The sequence below is a fragment of the Oncorhynchus keta genome, unplaced genomic scaffold, assembly GCF_023373465.1.
Source record: "Oncorhynchus keta strain PuntledgeMale-10-30-2019 unplaced genomic scaffold, Oket_V2 Un_scaffold_17296_pilon_pilon, whole genome shotgun sequence".
NCBI classification, from domain to species: domain Eukaryota; kingdom Metazoa; phylum Chordata; class Actinopteri; order Salmoniformes; family Salmonidae; genus Oncorhynchus; species Oncorhynchus keta.
Window position 1 is genome coordinate 32,830 of NW_026290819.1, and position 19,684 is coordinate 52,513.

The following is a 19,684-nucleotide window of genomic DNA, read 5'->3' on the forward strand; positions in this document are numbered from 1 at the left end:
CCTGGGCAGGCTGTCTGTCTGGGGGCCTGGGCAGGCTGTCTGTCTGGGGGCCTGGGCAGGCTGTCTGTCTGGGGGCCTGGGCAGGCTGTCTGTCTGTCTGGGGGCCTGGGCAGGCTGGGGGCCTGGGCAAGCTGTCTGTCTGGGCAGGCTGTCTGAGGGCCTGGGCAGGCTGTCTGTCTGAGGACCTGGGCAGGCTGTCTGTCTGAGGGCCTGGGCAGGCTGGTCTGAGGGCCTGCACGCAGGCTGGGGGCCTGGGCAAGCTCAGAGCCAGGACAGGCTGGGCAGGCTGTCTGTCTGGGGGCCTGGGCAGGCTGTCTGTCTGGGGGCCTGGGCAGTCTGGGGGCCTGGGCAAGCTGTCTGTCTGGGGGCCTGGGCAGGCTGGGGGCCTGGGCAAGCTGTCTGTCTAGGGGCCTGGGCAGGCTGGGGGCCTGGGCAAGCTGTCTGTCTGGGCAGGCTGTCTGAGGGCCTGGGCAGGCTGTCTGTCTGAGGGATGTGGTGTGATGGGGGTGGTGTTCTATGGGGAGGGGATGTAGCGGGGGGGTGACAGGGATCCTGACAGCGCCCTGGCCCCTCGTCCATCAGCACGCTAATTTAATTATCCTAATTACGGTCGCCATGGCAAGTCGCGCGCACCGCTGCAGCCGCCCCCGTGTCAGAGCCGGGACGCAGTGCTTCGTTAGCACACACTAACGAGCTGAGAAGCCTCCTTGTCCTCGTGCTGGAACACACACATACACAGAAGGATTCACACACACACACACACACACACACACACACACACACACACACACACACACACACACACTCACGCGCTCCAGGGACACTGATTTACGGTATTGTCACTGTCGTATACCTTCTATTGCTGTAATTAGCTACTGTGTTATAATGGACACAGTCAGGATTCTAATGCCCCTGTATTTCACCAAGTCTAGAAGTTCTGAATCCAGTCATTGCAGATCAACCCTAGAGAACTAGGAAATCAGTCACCTTGTTGATGAAACCGCGCATGGTGAAGGTGATTTACCACAACCAGGCCAAATGAACTGGCTTCTGTGGCGCAAAGTAGATCCTATCACCTCTATACCTGTATCTCTGAATGACATTCACACTGGTGTTCATCTCTGCTGCCCCCTTTAAAGTGGAACTGACAGCATTTTAACGGTTGGATGATAATATAGAGTGGGAAGGCGGCAGTGCGTTTGGACTGCGTGTTTACAGGCTAACTTGTTCTGCAAAAGCCATAACATACTTTACAGTCTTATTGATCAAATAACCATGAAACGGTAGACTCTGTCTCCCTCAGTTATACAACAAGATGCTAGCCAGAGCGAAATCTAACCAAGAAACATTAGATTAACCCTCAAACTTTTTCAGCTTGTTGGCCTTCAAAATTCCACTGATTAACAATGGGGAATAGCCTCCTCGTCCTTCTGCAGCTTGCCTGCCATGCTGCATGCTTGTCCCAGCCAAGGCACCCAAACCTAACTGGCTAAAGTCGGCTAGCTACTTCCAGACACAAATGAGAGAACACCTCACTCTGACCAGTTTACTTGCCGTAGCAGAGCTGGTTAGGCTGTTTACATGTTATCTAGCTGCGTTCTTGATTAACTATTCATTTCTTTGCCCCTACGTTTACTGACACCAGTCATATTCAGCAGATGTGTGTTCGTAAATTCATCAGTTATTCTGCGCTTTGACACACTCAGACGAGATTGCGGAGTAGATAGCCAGAGTGAATTTGCGAACGTAAGATCTATGCTAACTGTATAACAGTCGTTAAAGTTCTTGCTAGCTAACCAAATGACTCCTGCATCTCTAGCTGTGTGTAGCCACTGAAAAATGATATGAGGGGAAATAGACAGTCACTCACCCACTCCTCCAATGACATGACATCATCCTAGCTAGCTAGCTAAAGTTAGGCTCTGTGTTTTTAACTTGCTACATAAATAGATACGCTAGCATATTAGCAACGTTGTAACTGACTGATCATCGCCCTTCTTGGTTTGATCTTATTGACATTCCCAGCCTTAGTTACATTCATTTGTTTTTGTCAAGAAATGTATTGGTGAATTATATCAATCATTCATTGAACTGCATCCATCTATTCTGCCAACAATGCCTTAGTGTACGTCATGGAATGTTGAGTCACGTAGAACATATTTTTAAAACCTCTTATAAAGTTGGTTTTGCAGCATAAACTGGGAATTTGATATTTTTGACTGATATTATGATTGTCTGTTTCATATCTGCGTATCTGTCAGTTCCACTTTAACCCAGTGTGTTCACATGTACACTCGTTACTATGGCAACACACCTAGCCATTGTTTCCAAAATTCCGACCAAATATCTATCTCATCTGTGGAAACAGAAGGGGCTATGTTCCTCAGTCCTCACACAGAGGGAAATGAGTGTCTGTCAAGATGAGGGCGGTTATTAAGACAAATTAGCTGTGGATTGTTTTGATAACAAATCTAAGGGCCTGTCGGAGTAGATCAGTGTTTCCCCTGGCCTGGCGGCACAGCAGGCGCCCTGCTAACAGTCGACCAAGACAGACATGAGGCGCTACAGCAGTACACAACACTATCCATGTGTGACCGTACGTAGCTCTTGTGGGGCCCCTGTGTCTGTATGTCAATGTGGGGCCTTTATTTTGGTTGACGTGGGCCTCGTCTGGGATGTGGGGCCCCTGGCAGAGAGAGCGAGAGAGAAAAGATAGTGAGTAAGAGGGCAGGTCTAATGGAGGATGGTCTAATTACTGGGTTATAAGTGAGGTACAATAGTGACCTTTTCCCCAGTGGATCCCTGGCAGGCGCACACACACACACACACACACACACGGCAGGCCACAGCTAGCGCCTCATTATCTGACACGTTAGCTCCTTCTGACTCATTAGTTAATATTTATAGCAGGCCTGCACTAACCACCCTGACCGCACCCTCACCACCACTTTCTCTCTCCCTTCCTCTCTATCCCTCTCTCGCTTTCTGTGTGTGTCTGTCCCTCTTTTTTTTTTCACACTGTCCAGTTGGGTGTTGGAGGGAAAAGGTTAGCTGTCGCACCACCTCAGCCTGTTCGTGCTCTCTCCCCTCAGCCTGTTAGCTCTCTCCCCTCAGCCTGTTAGCTCTCTCCCCTCAGCCTGTTAGCTCTCTCCCCTCAGCCTATTAGCTCTCCCCCTCAGCCTGTTAGCGCTCTCTCTCCCTCAGCCTGTTAGCGCTCTCTCCCCCTCAGCCTGTTAGCACTCTCTCCCCCTCAGCCTGTTAGCACTCTCCCCCCTCAGCCTGTAAGCTCTCCCCCCTCAGCCTGTTAGCGCTCTCTCCCCTTAGCCTGTTAGCGCTCTCTCTCCTCAGCCTGTTAGTGCTCTCTCTCCCCCCTCAGCCTGTTAGCTCTCTCTCCCCCCCCTCAGCCTGTTAGCGCTCTCTCTCCGCCCTCCACCTGTTAGCTGTTAGCTCTCTCCCCCTCCGCTCCTCCCCCTCAGCCTGTTAGCGCTCTCTCCCCCTCAGCCAGCCCTCCCCCTCAGCCAGCGCTCTCCCCCTCCGCCCTCCCCTCAGCCTGTTAGCTCTCTCTCCCCCTCAGCCTCTCTCTCCCCCTCAGCCGCTCTCTCTCCCCCTCAGCCTGTTAGCGCTCTCTCTCCCCCCTCAGCCTGTTAGCGCTCTCTCTCCCCCTCAGCCTGTTAGCGCTCTCTCTCCCCCCTCAGCCTGTTAGCGCTCTCCTCTCCCCCTCAGCCTGTTAGCGCTCTCTCTCCCCTCAGCCCTCTCAGCGCTCTCTCCCCCCTCAGCCTGTTAGCGCTCTCTCTCCCCCACCTGTTAGCGCTCTCTCTCCCCCCTCCGCCTGTTAGCGCTCTCTCTCCCCCTCAGCCTGTTAGCGCTCTCTCTCCCCTCAGCCTGTTAGCGCTCTCTCTCCCCCTCAGCCTGTTAGCGCTCTCGGCCTCTCCCCCTCAGCCTGTTAGCGCTCTCTCTCCCCCTCAGCCTGTTAGCGCTCTCTCTCCCCCTCAGCCTGTTAGCGCTCTCTCTCCCCCCTCAGCCTGTTAGCGCTCTCTCCCCCCCCCCTCAGCCTGTTAGCGCTCTCTCTCCCCCCCTCAGCCTGTTAGCGCTCTCTCTCCCCTCGGCCCTCTCAGCCAGCTCTCTCTCCCCCTCAGCCTGTTAGCGCTCTCTCTCCCCCCTCAGCCTGTTAGGGCTCTCTCTCCCCCCTCAGCCTGTTAGCGCTCTCTCTCCCCCCCTCAGCCTATTAGCGCTCTCTCTCCCCCCTCAGCCTGTTAGTGCTCTCTCTCCCCCACGGTGTATTTCACACAAAATCACAATTCAGAATTGGTAAACAAACTCTTTGACCTGTACCGGAGCACCAAGTCTGGTCCCTAAAAGGCTCCTAAACAGCAGCTGCCCCCAAGCCATTTGACTTTTACACAGTTATTCAAATGGCTACCTGGACTATTTACATTGACGCCCCCCCCCCCATTTTTTTACTCTGCTGCTACTCACTGTGTTATTATCTATGCATAGTCACTTTACCCCAATTGCCTCGTCGAACCAGTACCTCCGCACTTTGACTCGGTACCAGTACCCCCTGTATATAGCCTCGCTATTGTTATTTTTTTATGACAGATGCCATTTTAATTTAATTTTGAAAAAATTAAACGAATGACAACAGTGTAGAGCAGTGTTTCTCAAACTAGGGATCTGAACCAAATTTTGCTTGGTTCATAGAACCGGGGTTAGATCAGTAACCTCTGGAAACCACTAGATGTGGTTGTAATAAACAGAGCGGTTTCTGTTTTCTCCTTACAAATGTGGCTCTATCCTTTTGAAAAGTTTAAGCTCCAAAATGTTATGACCCCATCACTGAAAGATCAGACTCTCAGGAACACGGATGTGTCTCCTGTTAACCTCTACGGTACCCACAAGCCTCATTAGATCAGAGTGGACAAAACCAGGCATTAAATCTACTGTCACAGCGACTGTCACAGCGACTGTCACAGCTACTGTCACAGCTACTGTCAGACTGCTTTGTAATAGACTGTCATAGCCCCAATTAAAGAAGTAAACATTGGCTGTTTTTTACGTGGTGGTGTCGTTAAAATCATTTGATCAAAATGGTGAACCCCTGGTGTAGACTATATAAACATACTTATGATGCCTGGCTGACTGGTGTTAAAATGCATTAAGATACCTGATCTGTAGCAGTTAGCTCTGGGCTCTCCTCTCCCCCAGTCTGCCTGGTCTGTAGCAGTTAGCTCTGGGCTCTCCTCTCCCCCAGTCTGCCTGGTCTGTAGCAGTTAGCTCTGGGCTCTCCTCTCCCCCAGTCTGCCTGGTCTGTAGCAGTTAGCTCTGGGCTCTCCTCTCCTCCAGTCTGCCTGGTCTGTAGCAGTTCCAGTCTGCTCTGGGCTCTCTCCTCTCCTCCAGTCTGCCTGGTCTGTAGCAGTTAGCTCTGGGCTCTCCTCCCCTCCCCAGTCTGCCTGGTCTGTAGCAGTTAGCTCTGGGCTCTCCTCTCCCCAGGCTGCCTGCTCTCCTCTCCTCCAGTCTGCCTGGTCTGTAGCAGTTAGCTCTGGGCTCTCCTCTCCCCCAGTCTGCCTGGTCTGTAGCAGTTAGCTCTGGGCTCTCCTCTCCCCCAGTCTGCCTGGTCTGTAGCAGTTAGCTCTGGGCTCTCCTCTCCCCCAGTCTGCCTGGTCTGTAGCAGTTAGCTCTGGGCTCTCCTCTCCTCCAGTCTGCCTGGTCTGTAGCAGTTAGCTCCTGGGCTCTCCTCTCCCCAGTCTGCCTGGTCTGTAGCAGTTAGCTCTGGGCTCTCCTCTCCTCCAGGCTGCCTGGTCTGTAGCAGTTAGCTCTGGGCTCTCCTCTCCTCCAGTCTGCCTGATCTGTAGCAGTTAGCTCTGGGCTCTCCTCTCCTCCAGTCTGCCTGGTCTGTAGCAGTGAGCTCTGGGCTCTCCTCTCCTCCAGTCTGCCTGGTCTGTAGCAGTTAGCTCTGGGCCCTCCTCTCCTCCAGTCTGCCATAAATCTGATCAGAGGGGAGACGTTTCCATTAGAATAAATGGCAGCCTCTCAGAGGAGAAGTAAGATTGATGGTTAAAGTTAAATGGTATTAGCCGTGCAGTTTAAATATTTAACCCAGCCTTATCATAACTGTTCTTAACACTTAAAGTAATATACAGCCCAGGCCTGGCTGTGTGTGTGGACCTGTATCACATATATCTTCTACAGATCAGCTCCGTCTAGTCTACTTACTGTTGTCCAATGGCTGGCTGTTATCCACAGAAGTCTTGTAAAGACAGAGTTATTTCAGGTTGTGTTCAGGGTTGTCGGGTAATTCATTGTGTTTCAGTATTGTGATATGATTTCAAACCATCTCTACTGCATGGAAAGAAGATTTTTGGCATATGCCGGGATCTCCGGTTATCGGTTTTGATTGAACAATTGCATTTTACCAGTGTTTGACTACCAGGTTCACGCAATTGAACTGGGGACTGAGTTTTACCACAGAGGCTTAGAGGTTTACTGTAGTGTTAACCACAGAGAGAGCAGGTCTAGTTTTACTGTAGTGTTAACCACAGAGAGAGCAGGTCTAGTTTTACTATAGTGTTTAACCACAGAGAGCAGGTCTAGTTTTACTGTAGTGTTTAGCCACAGAGAGAGCAGGTCTAGTTTTACTGTAGTGTTTAACCACAGAGAGCAGGTCTAGTTTTACTGTAGTGTTTAACCACAGAGAGAACAGGTCTAGTTTTACTGTAGTGTTTAACCACAGAGAGAACAGGTCTAGTTTTACTGTAGTGTTTAACCACAGAGAGAACAGGTCTAGTTTTACTGTAGTGTTTAACCACAGAGAGAGCAGGTCTAGTTTTACTGTAGTGTTTAACCACAGAGAGCAGGTCTAGTTTTACTGTAGTGTTTAACCACAGAGAGAGCAGGTCTAGTTTTACTGTAGTGTTTAACCACAGAGAGAGCAGGTCTAGTTTTACTGTAGTGTTTAACCACAGAGAGAGCAGGTCTAGTTTTACTGTAGTGTTTAACCACAGAGAGAGCAGGTCTAGTTTTACTGTAGTGTTTAACCACAGAGAGAGCAGGTCTAGTTTTACTGTAGTGTTTAACCACAGAGAGAGCAGGTGTTTTTTAGCCACAGAGAGCAGGTCGTTTTACTGTAGTGTTTAACCACAGAGAGCAGGACACTGTAGAGAGAGCAGGTCGAGTTTTACTGTAGTGTTTAACCACAGAGAGAGCAGGTCTAGTTTTACTGTAGTGTTTAACCACAGAGAGAGCAGGTCTAGTTTTACTGTAGTGTTTAACCACAGAGAGAGCAGGTCTAGTTTTACTGTAGTGTTTAACCACAGAGAGCAGGACTAGGTTTACTGTAGTGTTTAACCACAGAGAGTAGGTCTCTCCTCCTGCCCTTGGCACGGCCCTCTCACCTGAAGGTAAATGTTTATGACTGGCTCCTCATTAAAACAGAGGCCATTAATGGGCCCAATTAAAACAATGGTTTCATCTCACACCAACTGAAACCCGGCCCTGTTTATTGGGGCTGGGGATAATGGAATCTGAGACTGAGGGAAGAAGGATGTGATGTTAACCCTGTCCTGCCCAAACTAGATGGACACAATGGGATCATCTCTCATAACTTGTCTCTTGATTCTTAACATATATAAGTCCTTGGAAGGAGGGTATATTCACAGACATGTTTGTCATTTGTGAGGATCTTTACTAGTACTGCCATGCAGCTTTGTACCCATTTCCAGAAAGTTCAACTCACTCAATAAAAAAGTTCAACTTGGAGAATAGAAGTCTATGAAGTTGCATTTTCTAGTTGTTAGAGTTTGTAAAAGGAGCATTCCCCTCCGTCTGAGAGATGTATATTTGAACAGCTGAACTCCTACGAGGCCCCTCCCCCTACCCTCCGGTGGGCCGGATCAATGGCCTCGATCACCACGGAGATGACGGAACGTTTGAATATCCCTCCCTGATTGGGCCAGAGCGCTGGGCCTGGGGATCGATAGGAGGCAGCTGAGCACCCATTGATTGGCATTGCCCTTTTCAATAACACTGATAGCCCGCTCTCTCTCCTCTCTCGCTCCTGTATAATAATTGTGAAATAATCACTGGAGCTGTTAGCAGGTAAGGGGTGTGTGTGGAAGGCGGACAGGGGCTCTACTGTGGACCAGATAGATAGGAGATTCACAGACAGGGCTGCTGGAGCTGCCTGCGTCAGCATTATGAGGAATAATGGACTGTTCTGGTCTGAACCATTAGCTAGTGTTCTCTCTCTCCTCTCTCCATTTCTCACTCTCGTTCTCTCTTGTATCCATCTCTTCCTTCGATTAGTTGGTCTAGCTCTCTCTCTCTTCTCTCTCCATTTCTCTTTTATTCTCTCTCTTTTTTCTATTCGGTTGTCTAGCCCGCTATGTGTCTCCGTTGGGAGAAGAGACCCTCTGAATGATGACTGTGTTGTGTTGCAGTGGCCCAGAAGATCGTGGCGACCAGGAAGAAGCAGCAGCTGTCCATTGGTCCGTGCAAGTCCCTCCCCAACTCCCCTAGCCACTCCTCTGTGTGTTCTGCACAGGTGGCAGCAGCAGTTCACATCACCCAGGTAGGTACACACACACACAAATACACACAAACACATTTACTGACACACAAACAAAATGGCCACAGTGAGGTTCTTGACTACATTCCCTTGTCCATATTTGTTCTTCCTCCCTCTTCCTCTGTCAGCGTTGTGCTGTAAGATGCTTCTCCCAGCAGCAGCATCTCTCTTTTACCATGCACACACACACACACACCGTCTACCACCCTGTCGTGTCTTCGATCCACACACACACACACACACCGTTTACCACTCTGTCGTGTCTTCGATCCTCACACACACACACACACACCGATCCACACACACACCGTTTACCACCTGTCATGTCTTTACCACCCTGTCGTGTCTTCGATCCACACACACACACACACCGTTTACCACTCTGTCGTGTCTTCGATCCTCACACACACACACCGTTTACCACCCTGTCGTGTCTTCGATCCTCACACACACACACCGTTTACCACCCTGTCGTGTCTTCGATCCACACACACACACACACACACCGTTTACCACCCTGTCATGTCTTCGATCCACACACACACACACACACACCGTTTACCAACCTGTCGTGTCTTCGACACACACACACACACACACACACACACACACACACACACACACACACACACACACACACCGTTTTACCAACCTGTCACCCTGTCGTGTCTTCGATCCACACACACACACACCGTTTACCACGACACACACACACACACACACACACACACACGTTTACCCTGTCATGTTTACACACACACACACACACAACCTGTCGTGTCTTGGATTCACTCACACACACACACACACACACACACACACACACACACACACACACACACACACACACACACACACACACACACCGTCTACCACCCTGTCGTGTCTTCGATCCACACACACACACACACACTGTTTGCCACCCTGTCGTGTCTTCGATCCACACACACGCACACACACCGTTTACCACACTGTAGTGTTTTCGATCCACAGTGCTCAGTCCCCCATCGATTTGTCATTAAACCAGCATCATTCAGCTTGTCTCCGTAGCCCAGCTCATCCCCTGAGAATCAGGGTTGTTTTCACAAAGTAACAGTACTTTCCTGATGCAGAATGGCCCTCAGTGTGTCTTCAATGCTAACCATAATCCTCTCCCAAGCTGGGGCTCTTGTTGTACAGTAGTGTTAAGGAATCTAGTAGGACTGGTAGAGGTTATGAGTGACACAGATCTAGTGTATGTTATTATGAAGAGGAGATACTGTACCAGCTGTATACTAGTGTAGTGTCTGTTATTATGAAGGGGGATGCTGTATACTAGTGTAGTGTCTGTTATTATGAAGGGGGGATGCTGTATACTAGTGTAGTGTCTGTTATTATGAAGGGGGGATGCTGTATACTAGTGTAGTGTCTGTTATTATGAAGGGGGATGCTGTATACTAGTGTAGTGTCTGTTATTATGAAGGGGGATGCTGTATACTAGTGTAGTGTCTGTTATTATGAAGGGGAGATACTGTATGCTGTATACTAGTGTAGTGTCTGTTATTATGAAGGGGGGATGCTGTATACTAGTGTAGTGTCTGTTATTATGAAGGGGGGATGCTGTATACTAGTGTAGTGTCTGTTATTATGAAGGGGGATGCTGTATACTAGTGTAGTGTCTGTTATTATGAAGGGGGATGCTGTATACTAGTGTAGTGTCTGTTATTATGAAGGGGGATGCTGTATACTAGTGTAGTGTCTGTTATTATGAAGGGGGATGCTGTATACTAGTGTAGTGTCTGTTATTATGAAGGGGGATGCTGTATACTAGTGTAGTGTCTGTTATTATGAAGGGGGGATGCTGTATACTAGTGTAGTGTCTGTTATTATGAAGGGGGATGCTGTATACTAGTGTAGTGTCTGTTATTATGAAGGGGGATGCTGTACCTGTTATTATGAAGGGGGAGCTGTATACTAGTGTAGTGTCTGTTATTATGAAGGGGGGATGCTGTATACTAGTGTAGTGTCTGTTATTATGAAGGGGGATGCTGTATACTAGTGTAGTGTCTGTTATTATGAAGGGGGATGCTGTATACTAGTGTAGTGTCTGTTATTATGAAGGGGGATGCTGTATACTAGTGTAGTGTCTGTTATTATGAAGGGGGAGCTGTATACTAGTGTCTGTTATTATGAAGGGGGATGCTGTATACTAGTGTAGTGTCTGTATACTAGTTATTATGAAGGGGGATGCTGTATATAGCTGTCTGTTATTATGAAGGGGGATGCTGTATACTAGTGTAGTGTCTGTTATTATGAAGGGGGATGCTGTATACTAGTGTAGTGTCTGTTATTATGGGGGATGCTGTATACTAGTGTAGTGTCTGTTATTATGAAGGGGGGATGCTGTATACTAGTGTAGTGTCTGTTATTAGGAAGGGGGATGCTGTATACTAGTGTAGTGTCTGTTATTATGAAGGGGGGGGGAGTGCTGTATACTAGTGTAGTGTCTGTTATTATGAAGGGGGGATGCTGTATACTAGTGTAGTGTCTGTTATTATGAAGGGGGGGGGATGCTGTTACTAGTGTAGTGTCTGTTATTATGAAGGGGGATGCTGTATACTAGTGTAGTGTCTGTTATTATGAAGGGGGGATGCTGTATACTAGTGTAGTGTCTGTTATTATGAAGGGGGGACTAGTGTAGTGTCTGTTATTATGAAGGGGGGATGCTGTATACTAGTGTAGTGTCTGTTATTAGGAAGGGGGATGCTGTATACTAGTGTAGTGTCTGTTATTATGAAGGGGGATGCTGTATACTAGTGTAGTGTCTGTTATTATGAAGGGGGATGCTGTATACTAGTGTAGTGTCTGTTATTATGAAGGGGGATGCTGTATACTAGTGTAGTGTCTGTTATTATGAAGGGGGATGCTGTATACTAGTGTAGTGTCTGTTATTATGAAGGGGGATGCTGTATACTCTGTCTGTTATTATGAAGGGGGGATGCTGTATACTAGTGTAGTGTCTGTTATTATGAAGGGGGATGCTGTATTATTAGTGTCTGTTATTATGAAGGGGGGGGATGCTGTATACTAGTGTAGTGTCTGTTATTATGAAGGGGGATGCTTATTAGTGAGTGTCTGTTTATGAAGGGGGATGCTGTATACTAGTGTAGTGTCTGTTATTATGAAGGGGGATGCTGTATACTAGTGTAGTGTCTGTTATTATGAAGGGGGATCTGTATACTAGTGTAGTGTCTGTTATTATGAAGGGGGATGCTGTATACTAGTGTAGTGTCTCTGTTATTATGAAGGGGGATGCTGTATATAGTGTCTGCTGTATACTAGTGTAGTGTCTTATTATGAAGGGGGATGCTGTGTAGTGTCTGTTATGAAGGGGGATGCTGTATACTAGTGTAGTGTCTGTTATTATGAAGGGGGGATGCTGTATACTAGTGTAGTGTCTGTTATTATGAAGGGGGATGCTGTATACTAGTGTAGTGTCTGTTATTATGAAGGGGGATGCTGTATACTAGTGTAGTGTCTGTGAAGGGGGATGCTGTATACTAGTGTAGTGTCTGTTATTATGAAGGGGGATGCTGTATACTAGTGTAGTGTCTGTTATTATGAAGGGGGATGCTGTATACTAGTGTAGTGTCTGTTATTATGAAGGGGGATGCTGTATACTAGTGTAGTGTCTGTTATTATGAAGGGGGATGCTGTATACTAGTGTAGTGTCTGTTATTATGAAGGGGGATGCTGTATACTAGTGTAGTGTCTGTTATTATGAAGGGGGATGCTGTATACTAGTGTAGTGTCTGTTATTATGAAGGGGGGATGCTGTATACTAGTGTAGTGTCTGTTATTATGAAGGGGGGATGCTGTACCAGCTGTATGTTCAACTTTCTCTCTTTCTCTCTCACTATCACACTTTTTTATATTGTTCTGTCTCTTTCTCTCTGTTTATTCTCATCCATAATACACTCATTCTTTCTGAACTAAGTTAGTGTTACCAATACAGTACATAGAAGTGTGTGTTTCTCTGTAGCAGACCAGTAATGGCGGCAGCCTGAGTGACTACTCCTCGTCAGTCCCCTCCACCCCCAGCACCAGTCAGAAGGAGCTACGCATCGACGTCCCCCAGACCACCAACACTCCCACGCCCGTCCGCAAGCAGTCCAAACGCCGCTCCAACCTCTTCACTGTGAGCCCAGATACACACACACACACACACACACACACACACACACACACACACACACACACACACACACACACACACACACACACACACACACACACACACACACACACACACACAGGACATCTACTTCTTCACTGTGAGCACATACATACATACATACATACATACATACATACATACATACATACATACATACATACATACATACATACATACATACACACACACACACACACACACACACACACACACACACACACACACACACATCTACTTCTTCACTGTGAGCCCAGACACACATACACACACACACACAGGACATCTACTTCTTCACTGTTGACTATGTATTATTAGATGTTCAAACGATGGATGTTAAATACATACAAAATGATCTAAAGAACTTTTAAATGGTAAATGGCTTAGTGAGAATCTACGGGCCACAGGGAAGGTTGTATGTGACCACCTTCTAGAATGTACAGACACATGCATCATGTCCACTTCCCAGTTCCTTAGCAACTTAGAGAGAGGTCAACAACTGGGTCAAGTTGACTCATAGACACAATAATAACCCCAGTCACCTCTAGCAGCCATTAGACGAGGCCTGTTATGTGGAGACTAGAAGAGGTCTGTAACAGACCCTAGTTCAGGCTCCTCGTTCAGACACGTTAGAGGGCCTCTGTAACCCCTACTTGTTCTCCTATCTCCTTCTCCACAGTCTCGGAAGGCCAGCGAGCCAGACAGGGACAAGAAAGGACTGGAGGGCCGAGCGGACAGCATTGGAAGCGGCCGTGCTATTCCAATTAAGCAGGTATGATCAGATCTGGCCCTCGCCTGGCCAGCCGGCTGCTACGGGGATAATTAGGGTCCGGCAGCGCCGTATTGCTGATTTCCCGGAGAACGAGGGCTGCCTGTGATCAGAGCGTGAAGCCCAGACACAGCCAGGCTCTCTGTTTGATGCCTTCTCCTTGATTAACAGCGAAAGCACACACTTGACATCAATTAGAGTTGGGGGTTCTCCTGGGTATTGAAATGAGATCATTAGTATAAGGAGCGGGACGGGATTTCACTCTCACTTTCTTTCACTTTCCCCTCTGTCCCCCCCGCCCCCATCCCTCTCTCCTTGTCCAAAAAGAAAGAGGGGAGAGATGGTGAGAGGGAGAAGAGGCTGAGGCTGGATAATGAAGTGCAGTCTGCCGGCTGGCATATGGTCCTCCACTTCCCTCTTCCTCTACGTGCTTTTCAAAGCCCTGCCTTTTCCTGTGTGGCTGTGTAGCCGAGCGCTTTGATTGGGGCATCGGCAGGAGGGTGTGGGGGTAGGTAGGGAGGTGGAGAGGAAGGGGAGGGGTATCAAACCAGAGTGCTCAAGAGCCCCCCCATCCCCACACTGTAATTGTGGAGAGATTGTTTGAGTTGGCCTTAATTTGTCCCAAACAAGCATGGAGCGAACCACGGGGGGGGGGTATACTCCAGCTTCAACTGGAGTATAAGGAAATCAGCCAATTAGCGTGTGCTAATCACGGCCTCTCATATCAGCACGGAGGCCTCGTTTGTAATCCACTAATGAACAAATTGCATCGCTGATTAGGGGCCTCCTTTCAACGACGCGCTGCATTCGTTAGCAGCGCCGCGGTAGTTGTTACTGTCGGGGCCGTGTCGCGCAGCTCGTCGAGGGAGACCGTGTCTCTGTGGTGCTGCTGCGCAAGGAGGCCCCCGCTGGGACAGCAGAGAGCAGAGTAAATTTCTTGTCCCCTCAATCAGGGACGACATGATGTTTACTTGTGAGATGTATACATGTATCCCCATACTCCCCACAGGAAGGAAATATCACTTTGAAGTAGCAGCGGGGTCCTGTGTTACTCCCCAGCCGTCCAGTCAGCATGGACATCATAGCCTCTGATAGTGTTGCTCCTCTCTAAACTCTGATGGGAGCCTCTCGTCAGTCAGGATGGTCTATTAGTCACATAACCCAGTCTGCCATTCAGTCCTGTCTATATGTTGACAGTATAGCAGCAGAGCTTCATGTAATTGACCTGTGCATCCTATCTATGGTTAGCAGTATTTTTAGTCTGCGGTATGGCGGTAAACGGGGGAGGACGTGGAACTGGGAGGTGACTCAGAGGAGAGAGCCCAGGCACATACTCATTATGGTTTTTGAGCAACAGAACAGCTGTGTGTGTGTGTGTGTGTGTGTGTGTGTGTGTGTGTGTGTGTGTGTGTGTGTGTGTGTGTGTGTGTGTGTGTGTGTGTGTGTGTGTGTGTGTGTGTGTGTGTGTGTGTGTGTGTGTGTGTGTGTGTGTGTGTGTGTGTGAGGATCTACTTGTCAAACATTTCTCATGTGATGAAGATGGATTGGATGAGCTGCGACACAGTGCCAGATATGTATGTATGTTCTCCTGTCCCTGTAGAAGAGCCTCTCTCTCACTCACACGTCGTCTCTGTCTGTCTGGCAGAAGTAGAATCCTCCTGGGTCCAGCCACTCAATTTGCATAACTCCTGTCAAGTCAATGGCTGATAATGATGTACAAATGAAGAGGACCACATACACATGTCACTGGTGGCAGATGGGAGGTGTGGCGTTAGCTGTGTGTGTGTGTGTGTGTGTGGATGAGTGTTTTAGAAAGCTGACGTAGACCAACAGTCTTAAAGAACCCTCTATCATCGTATGGGTTCGGCTGTGTCCTCTGTTGAGTCGCTCATTGTTTCCCCAACATGAGACATGGTGAGCCAGGCCCGGTACGACCACACACTCTCAGCCCACCTGACAGCTGCCAGCCCCAGACAGACCGAGGTTGGAGAGTAACACGTAGCCGGCTGCGCTCCGAGGCACCGGGCCACTGCTGCTTCCCTGTTTGGAGCTGGATGTTAATTGATTTGATCATTCCCTGTGGTCTTTTCTCTTGGAGAATGTGTCTCTCTGTATGTGTCTCTCCATCTCCCCTCCTGCCTCTGTGTTGGCTGCAGGCAGACAGACCTGTTCTCTAATTAGACTGTGTGTGGAGATGGCAGCAGCTTCGCTACCTGCCTCCCCATTAGCACTCCGTTTACACTCCATTTTAATGAGTGCTGCTGAGTCTGACTCCTCCCTCCACACACCACGTTCAGACCTGGTCCACAGTCTGCTACGACTCCATACATGCCAGCTCTCCCTCAGAGAGCTAACAACACAACTCATTCACTGAGAGGACGTGTTCCCTGACTGGCTCGTTTTGGTTGTCCTTCCTTGTCTGTGTGTTGAAGAGGGGAGGAAGGGGACAGTCTTTAGTTGAATCACTTTGGCAGATGTCTGCTTCTGTTAGGTTGGCAGAGTCGCGCGGCGGCTCCTTAAAGGTGCAGTCATAATCGGTGGTCAATTAAACACGCGATGATGATGATGATGATGAATGTTATTATGAATCGGTGCTGTTGGTTTGTGGCATCAGATCTTAACATGTTGTTCAGAAACTACAGGTAAAGGGTCCTTTACTCATGAATATGGGTGACTTGTGTGAGATCATTTGACTTGACATATGGAAGATAATTAGGGTAAACAGTAGAGAACGACAGACATGTGTTTTTAAGAGCCGATACCAAGTTTTGGGGTCAAGGACACCGATGGCTGATTATTTTAGGCCGATCATCAATCTGATGACATTGGAGCATTTTGATGAGAAATGTTCCCAGAGACAACCATGTGTGCAATAACAAATCAATTATACAACCATACAGTCAATTTGACTTGATCAATGAACTACCCAACAACAGAAAGGTGGTAATGGTGTATTTGAAAGGTCAGTCTCTTGATAAACTGGGTACAATAAGATGGCTTAGGTCTACTCATAATACAGGTGGATTCATATTCAATAGGAGTGTATGCCTGCGTTGAGCTCGTGTTGGCTGAGTCATTTTCCCAACAATTGTTTACAGACAGATTATTTCACTTATAATTCACTGTATCACAATTCCAGTGGGTCAGAGGTTTACATACATTAAGTTGACTGTGTCTTTAAACAGCTTGGAAAATTCCAGAAAATGATGTCATGGCTTTAGAAGCTTCTGATAGGCTAATTGACATCATTTGAGTCAATTGGAGGTGTACCTGTGGATGCATTTCAAGGCCTACCTTCAAACTCAGTGCCTCTTTGCTTGACATCATGGGAAAATCAAAAGAAATCAGCCAAGACTTCAGAATCAAAATTGTAGACCTCCACAATTCTGGTTCATCCTTGGGAGCAATTTCCAAACGACTGAAGGTACCGCGTTCATCTGTACAAACAATAGTACACAAGTATAAACACCATGGGACCACGCAGCCGTCATACCGCTCAGGAAGGAGACACGTTCTGTCTCCTAGAGATGAACGTACTTTGTTGTGAAAAGTGCAAAACAATCCCAGAACAACAGCAAAGGACCTTGTGAAGATGCTGGAGGAAACAGGTACAAACGTATCTATATCCACAGTAAAACAAGTCCTATATCGACCGCTCAACAAGGAAGAAAGGCCGCTCAGCAAGGAAGAAAGGCCGCTCAGCAAGGAAGAAAGGCCGCTCAGCAAGGAAGAAAGGCCGCTCAACAAGGAAGAAAGGCCGCTCAGCAAGGAAGAAAGGCCGCTCAGCAAGGAAGAAAGGCCGCTCAGCAAGGAAGAAAGGCCGCTCAACAAGGAAGAAAGGCCGCTCAACAAGGAAGAAAGGCCGCTCAACAAGGAAGAAAGGCCGCTCAGCAAGGAAGAAAGGCCGCTCAGCAAGGAAGAAGCCACCGCCATAAAAAAGCCAGACTACGGTTTGCAACTGCACATGGGGACAAAGATCGTACTTTTTGGAGAAATGTCCTCTGGTCTGATGAAACAAAAATAGAACTGTTTGGCTATAATGACCATCGTTATGTTTGGAGGAAAAGGGGGAGGCTTGCAAGCAAAAGAACACCATCCCAACCATGAAGCATGGGGGTGGCAGCATCATGTTGTGGGGCTGCTTTGCTGCAGGATAGACTGGTGAACTTCACAAAATAGATGGTTTCATGAGGAATTGAAAATTATGTGGATATATTGAAGCAACATCTTAAGACATCGGTCAGGAAGTTAAAGCTAGGTCTTCCAAATGGACAATGACCCCAAGCATACTTCCAAAGTTGTGGCAAAATGGCTTAAGGACAACAAAGTCAAGGTATTGGAGCGGCCATCACAAAGCCCTGACCTCAGTCCTATAGAACATGTCTGGGCAGAACTGAAAAGGCGTGTGCGAGCAAGGAGGCCTACAAACCTGACTCAGTTACACCAGCTGTCAGGAAGAATGGGCCACCATTCACCCAACTTATTGTGGGAAGCTTGTGGAAGGCTACCTGAAACGTTTCACCCAAGTTAAATAATTTAAAGGCAATGCTACCAAATACTAATTGAGTGTATGTAAACTTCTGACCCACTGGGAATGTGATGAAAGAAATAAAAGCTGAAATAAATCATTCTCTCTGCTATTATTCTGACATTTCACATTCTTAAAATAAAGTGGTGATTCAAACTGACCTAAGACGGGGAATTTTTACTCTGATTAAATGTCATGAATTGTGCATAACAGAGTTTAAATGTACTTGGCTAAGGTGTATTTTTATTTAGTCCCATTTTATTTTGGGACTGTTCTTTTGTCAGATGATTTTAGAGTGATAACTAACTAGCAAAGGTAGCTCTCTGCTTAATATGGTTGATTAACTTACCTAGCAAGCAAGCTATCTGTATGAGGTTGTGTTTATGCTGCAGACTGTATGGACATAGTTTTGCCTAACAGCAAATGAATGAACACTTTCAAAATGTTTACATTCTGTGTGTCATTGTTAAAGTGTGATAAATGCAGCATGAGTGGGTAGCTACCCAGCAGCATAGAGGTTCCTCAAGGACAGGCCAACTAGTAATGAGTGGCGCCGACTAGCAGGAGAGGCAAGTGCGCTCAGGCTGTAAGGGGAAAATCGGCTATGCGGATGATCGCCGTTCTCTAAACAGATACGTGTGTGTGTGTTTGCATGAATTGCGTTGGTGTGTGTGTTCTTAGAGCCTCTCTCCCAGGACTACTGACTCCCCAGTGTAGTTTATTTTCTGTTAGCCCAGATCTCATTAGGATGGGCTGTTGTTCTGACTCCCCCTCGAGGTGACTAGAGTTTGTGTGTGTGTGTGCGCACGATAAAGGCTGTGGAAGGAAGAGGATGCCTTCATTAGTTAGATGGTGCTCATTAAAACCGAACACACTGCTAGCCTGGCCAAGCTAGGAGTTTTCAGCACACTGGACTTTTATAAAGAGGATGGGGTGGACTCCCACTCTGCAGCAATTAGACAACCCAAAGCCCCAGAGGTCCAGCTTTTCACACACACACACACTCTGCGCTGAGTGTGGGTGTGACCGGGTCAGACGTGTCACCTAGCTACACGCGTCAGCTATCATGGGTCCCTCAAAACATGGCCTCCACTGTGGTATTTAACTGTGCAGACGCTCTTCTGCGAGACTTGTGACTTCAGTACCTCGTGGGATGTTTGTCTACAGCTTTATTGCTGTTTGGAACTTTTAGAATGTTGTTTTCTGTTCTAGGGTCCGTGTGGCTCAGTTGGTAGAGCATGGCTCTTGCAACGCCAAGGTTGTTGGTTCAATTCCCACAAGGGAGCAGTACGGGGGAAAAGTATAAAAATGTCTGCACTCACTACTGTAAGTCGCTCTGGATAAGAGTGTCTGATAAAATTACTCAAATGTAACAAAAAAAGATGAATGTAGCAGGGTCATGATGGGGTCAGTGACTGCTGCTATTACCGGGTATTTTACCCAGGATGCAACATGGCCATTCTAAGCGTCTTCTGTTAGGGGCTGAGGGCTTCTTTAAAAGGCAAGCGGCCATCGGCAGCTTTGTTTACAGACGTTGTTTACGGTGGCGTCTCTGCGGACATCTGCTCCTCGCTCCTAATTAGCCCGTAATTACCGAAGAGATAGACACTC

The 19,684-nt window shown here is 47.8% G+C and overlaps 1 protein-coding gene across 1 annotated transcript in view; it reads left to right on the forward strand.

The window, feature by feature from the left end:
- The window catches only part of LOC127927685 (arf-GAP with GTPase, ANK repeat and PH domain-containing protein 1-like), a 176,070-nt gene that overhangs the window by 30,283 nt on the left and 126,103 nt on the right, over nucleotides 1–19,684 (forward strand). Inside the window, exons 4-6 of the mRNA XM_052514363.1 lie at nucleotides 8,436–8,566; nucleotides 12,585–12,740; nucleotides 13,456–13,548. Coding sequence (XP_052370323.1) covers nucleotides 8,436–8,566; nucleotides 12,585–12,740; nucleotides 13,456–13,548 — 380 coding nt within the window. The remainder of the gene's footprint in view (nucleotides 1–8,435; nucleotides 8,567–12,584; nucleotides 12,741–13,455; nucleotides 13,549–19,684) is intronic.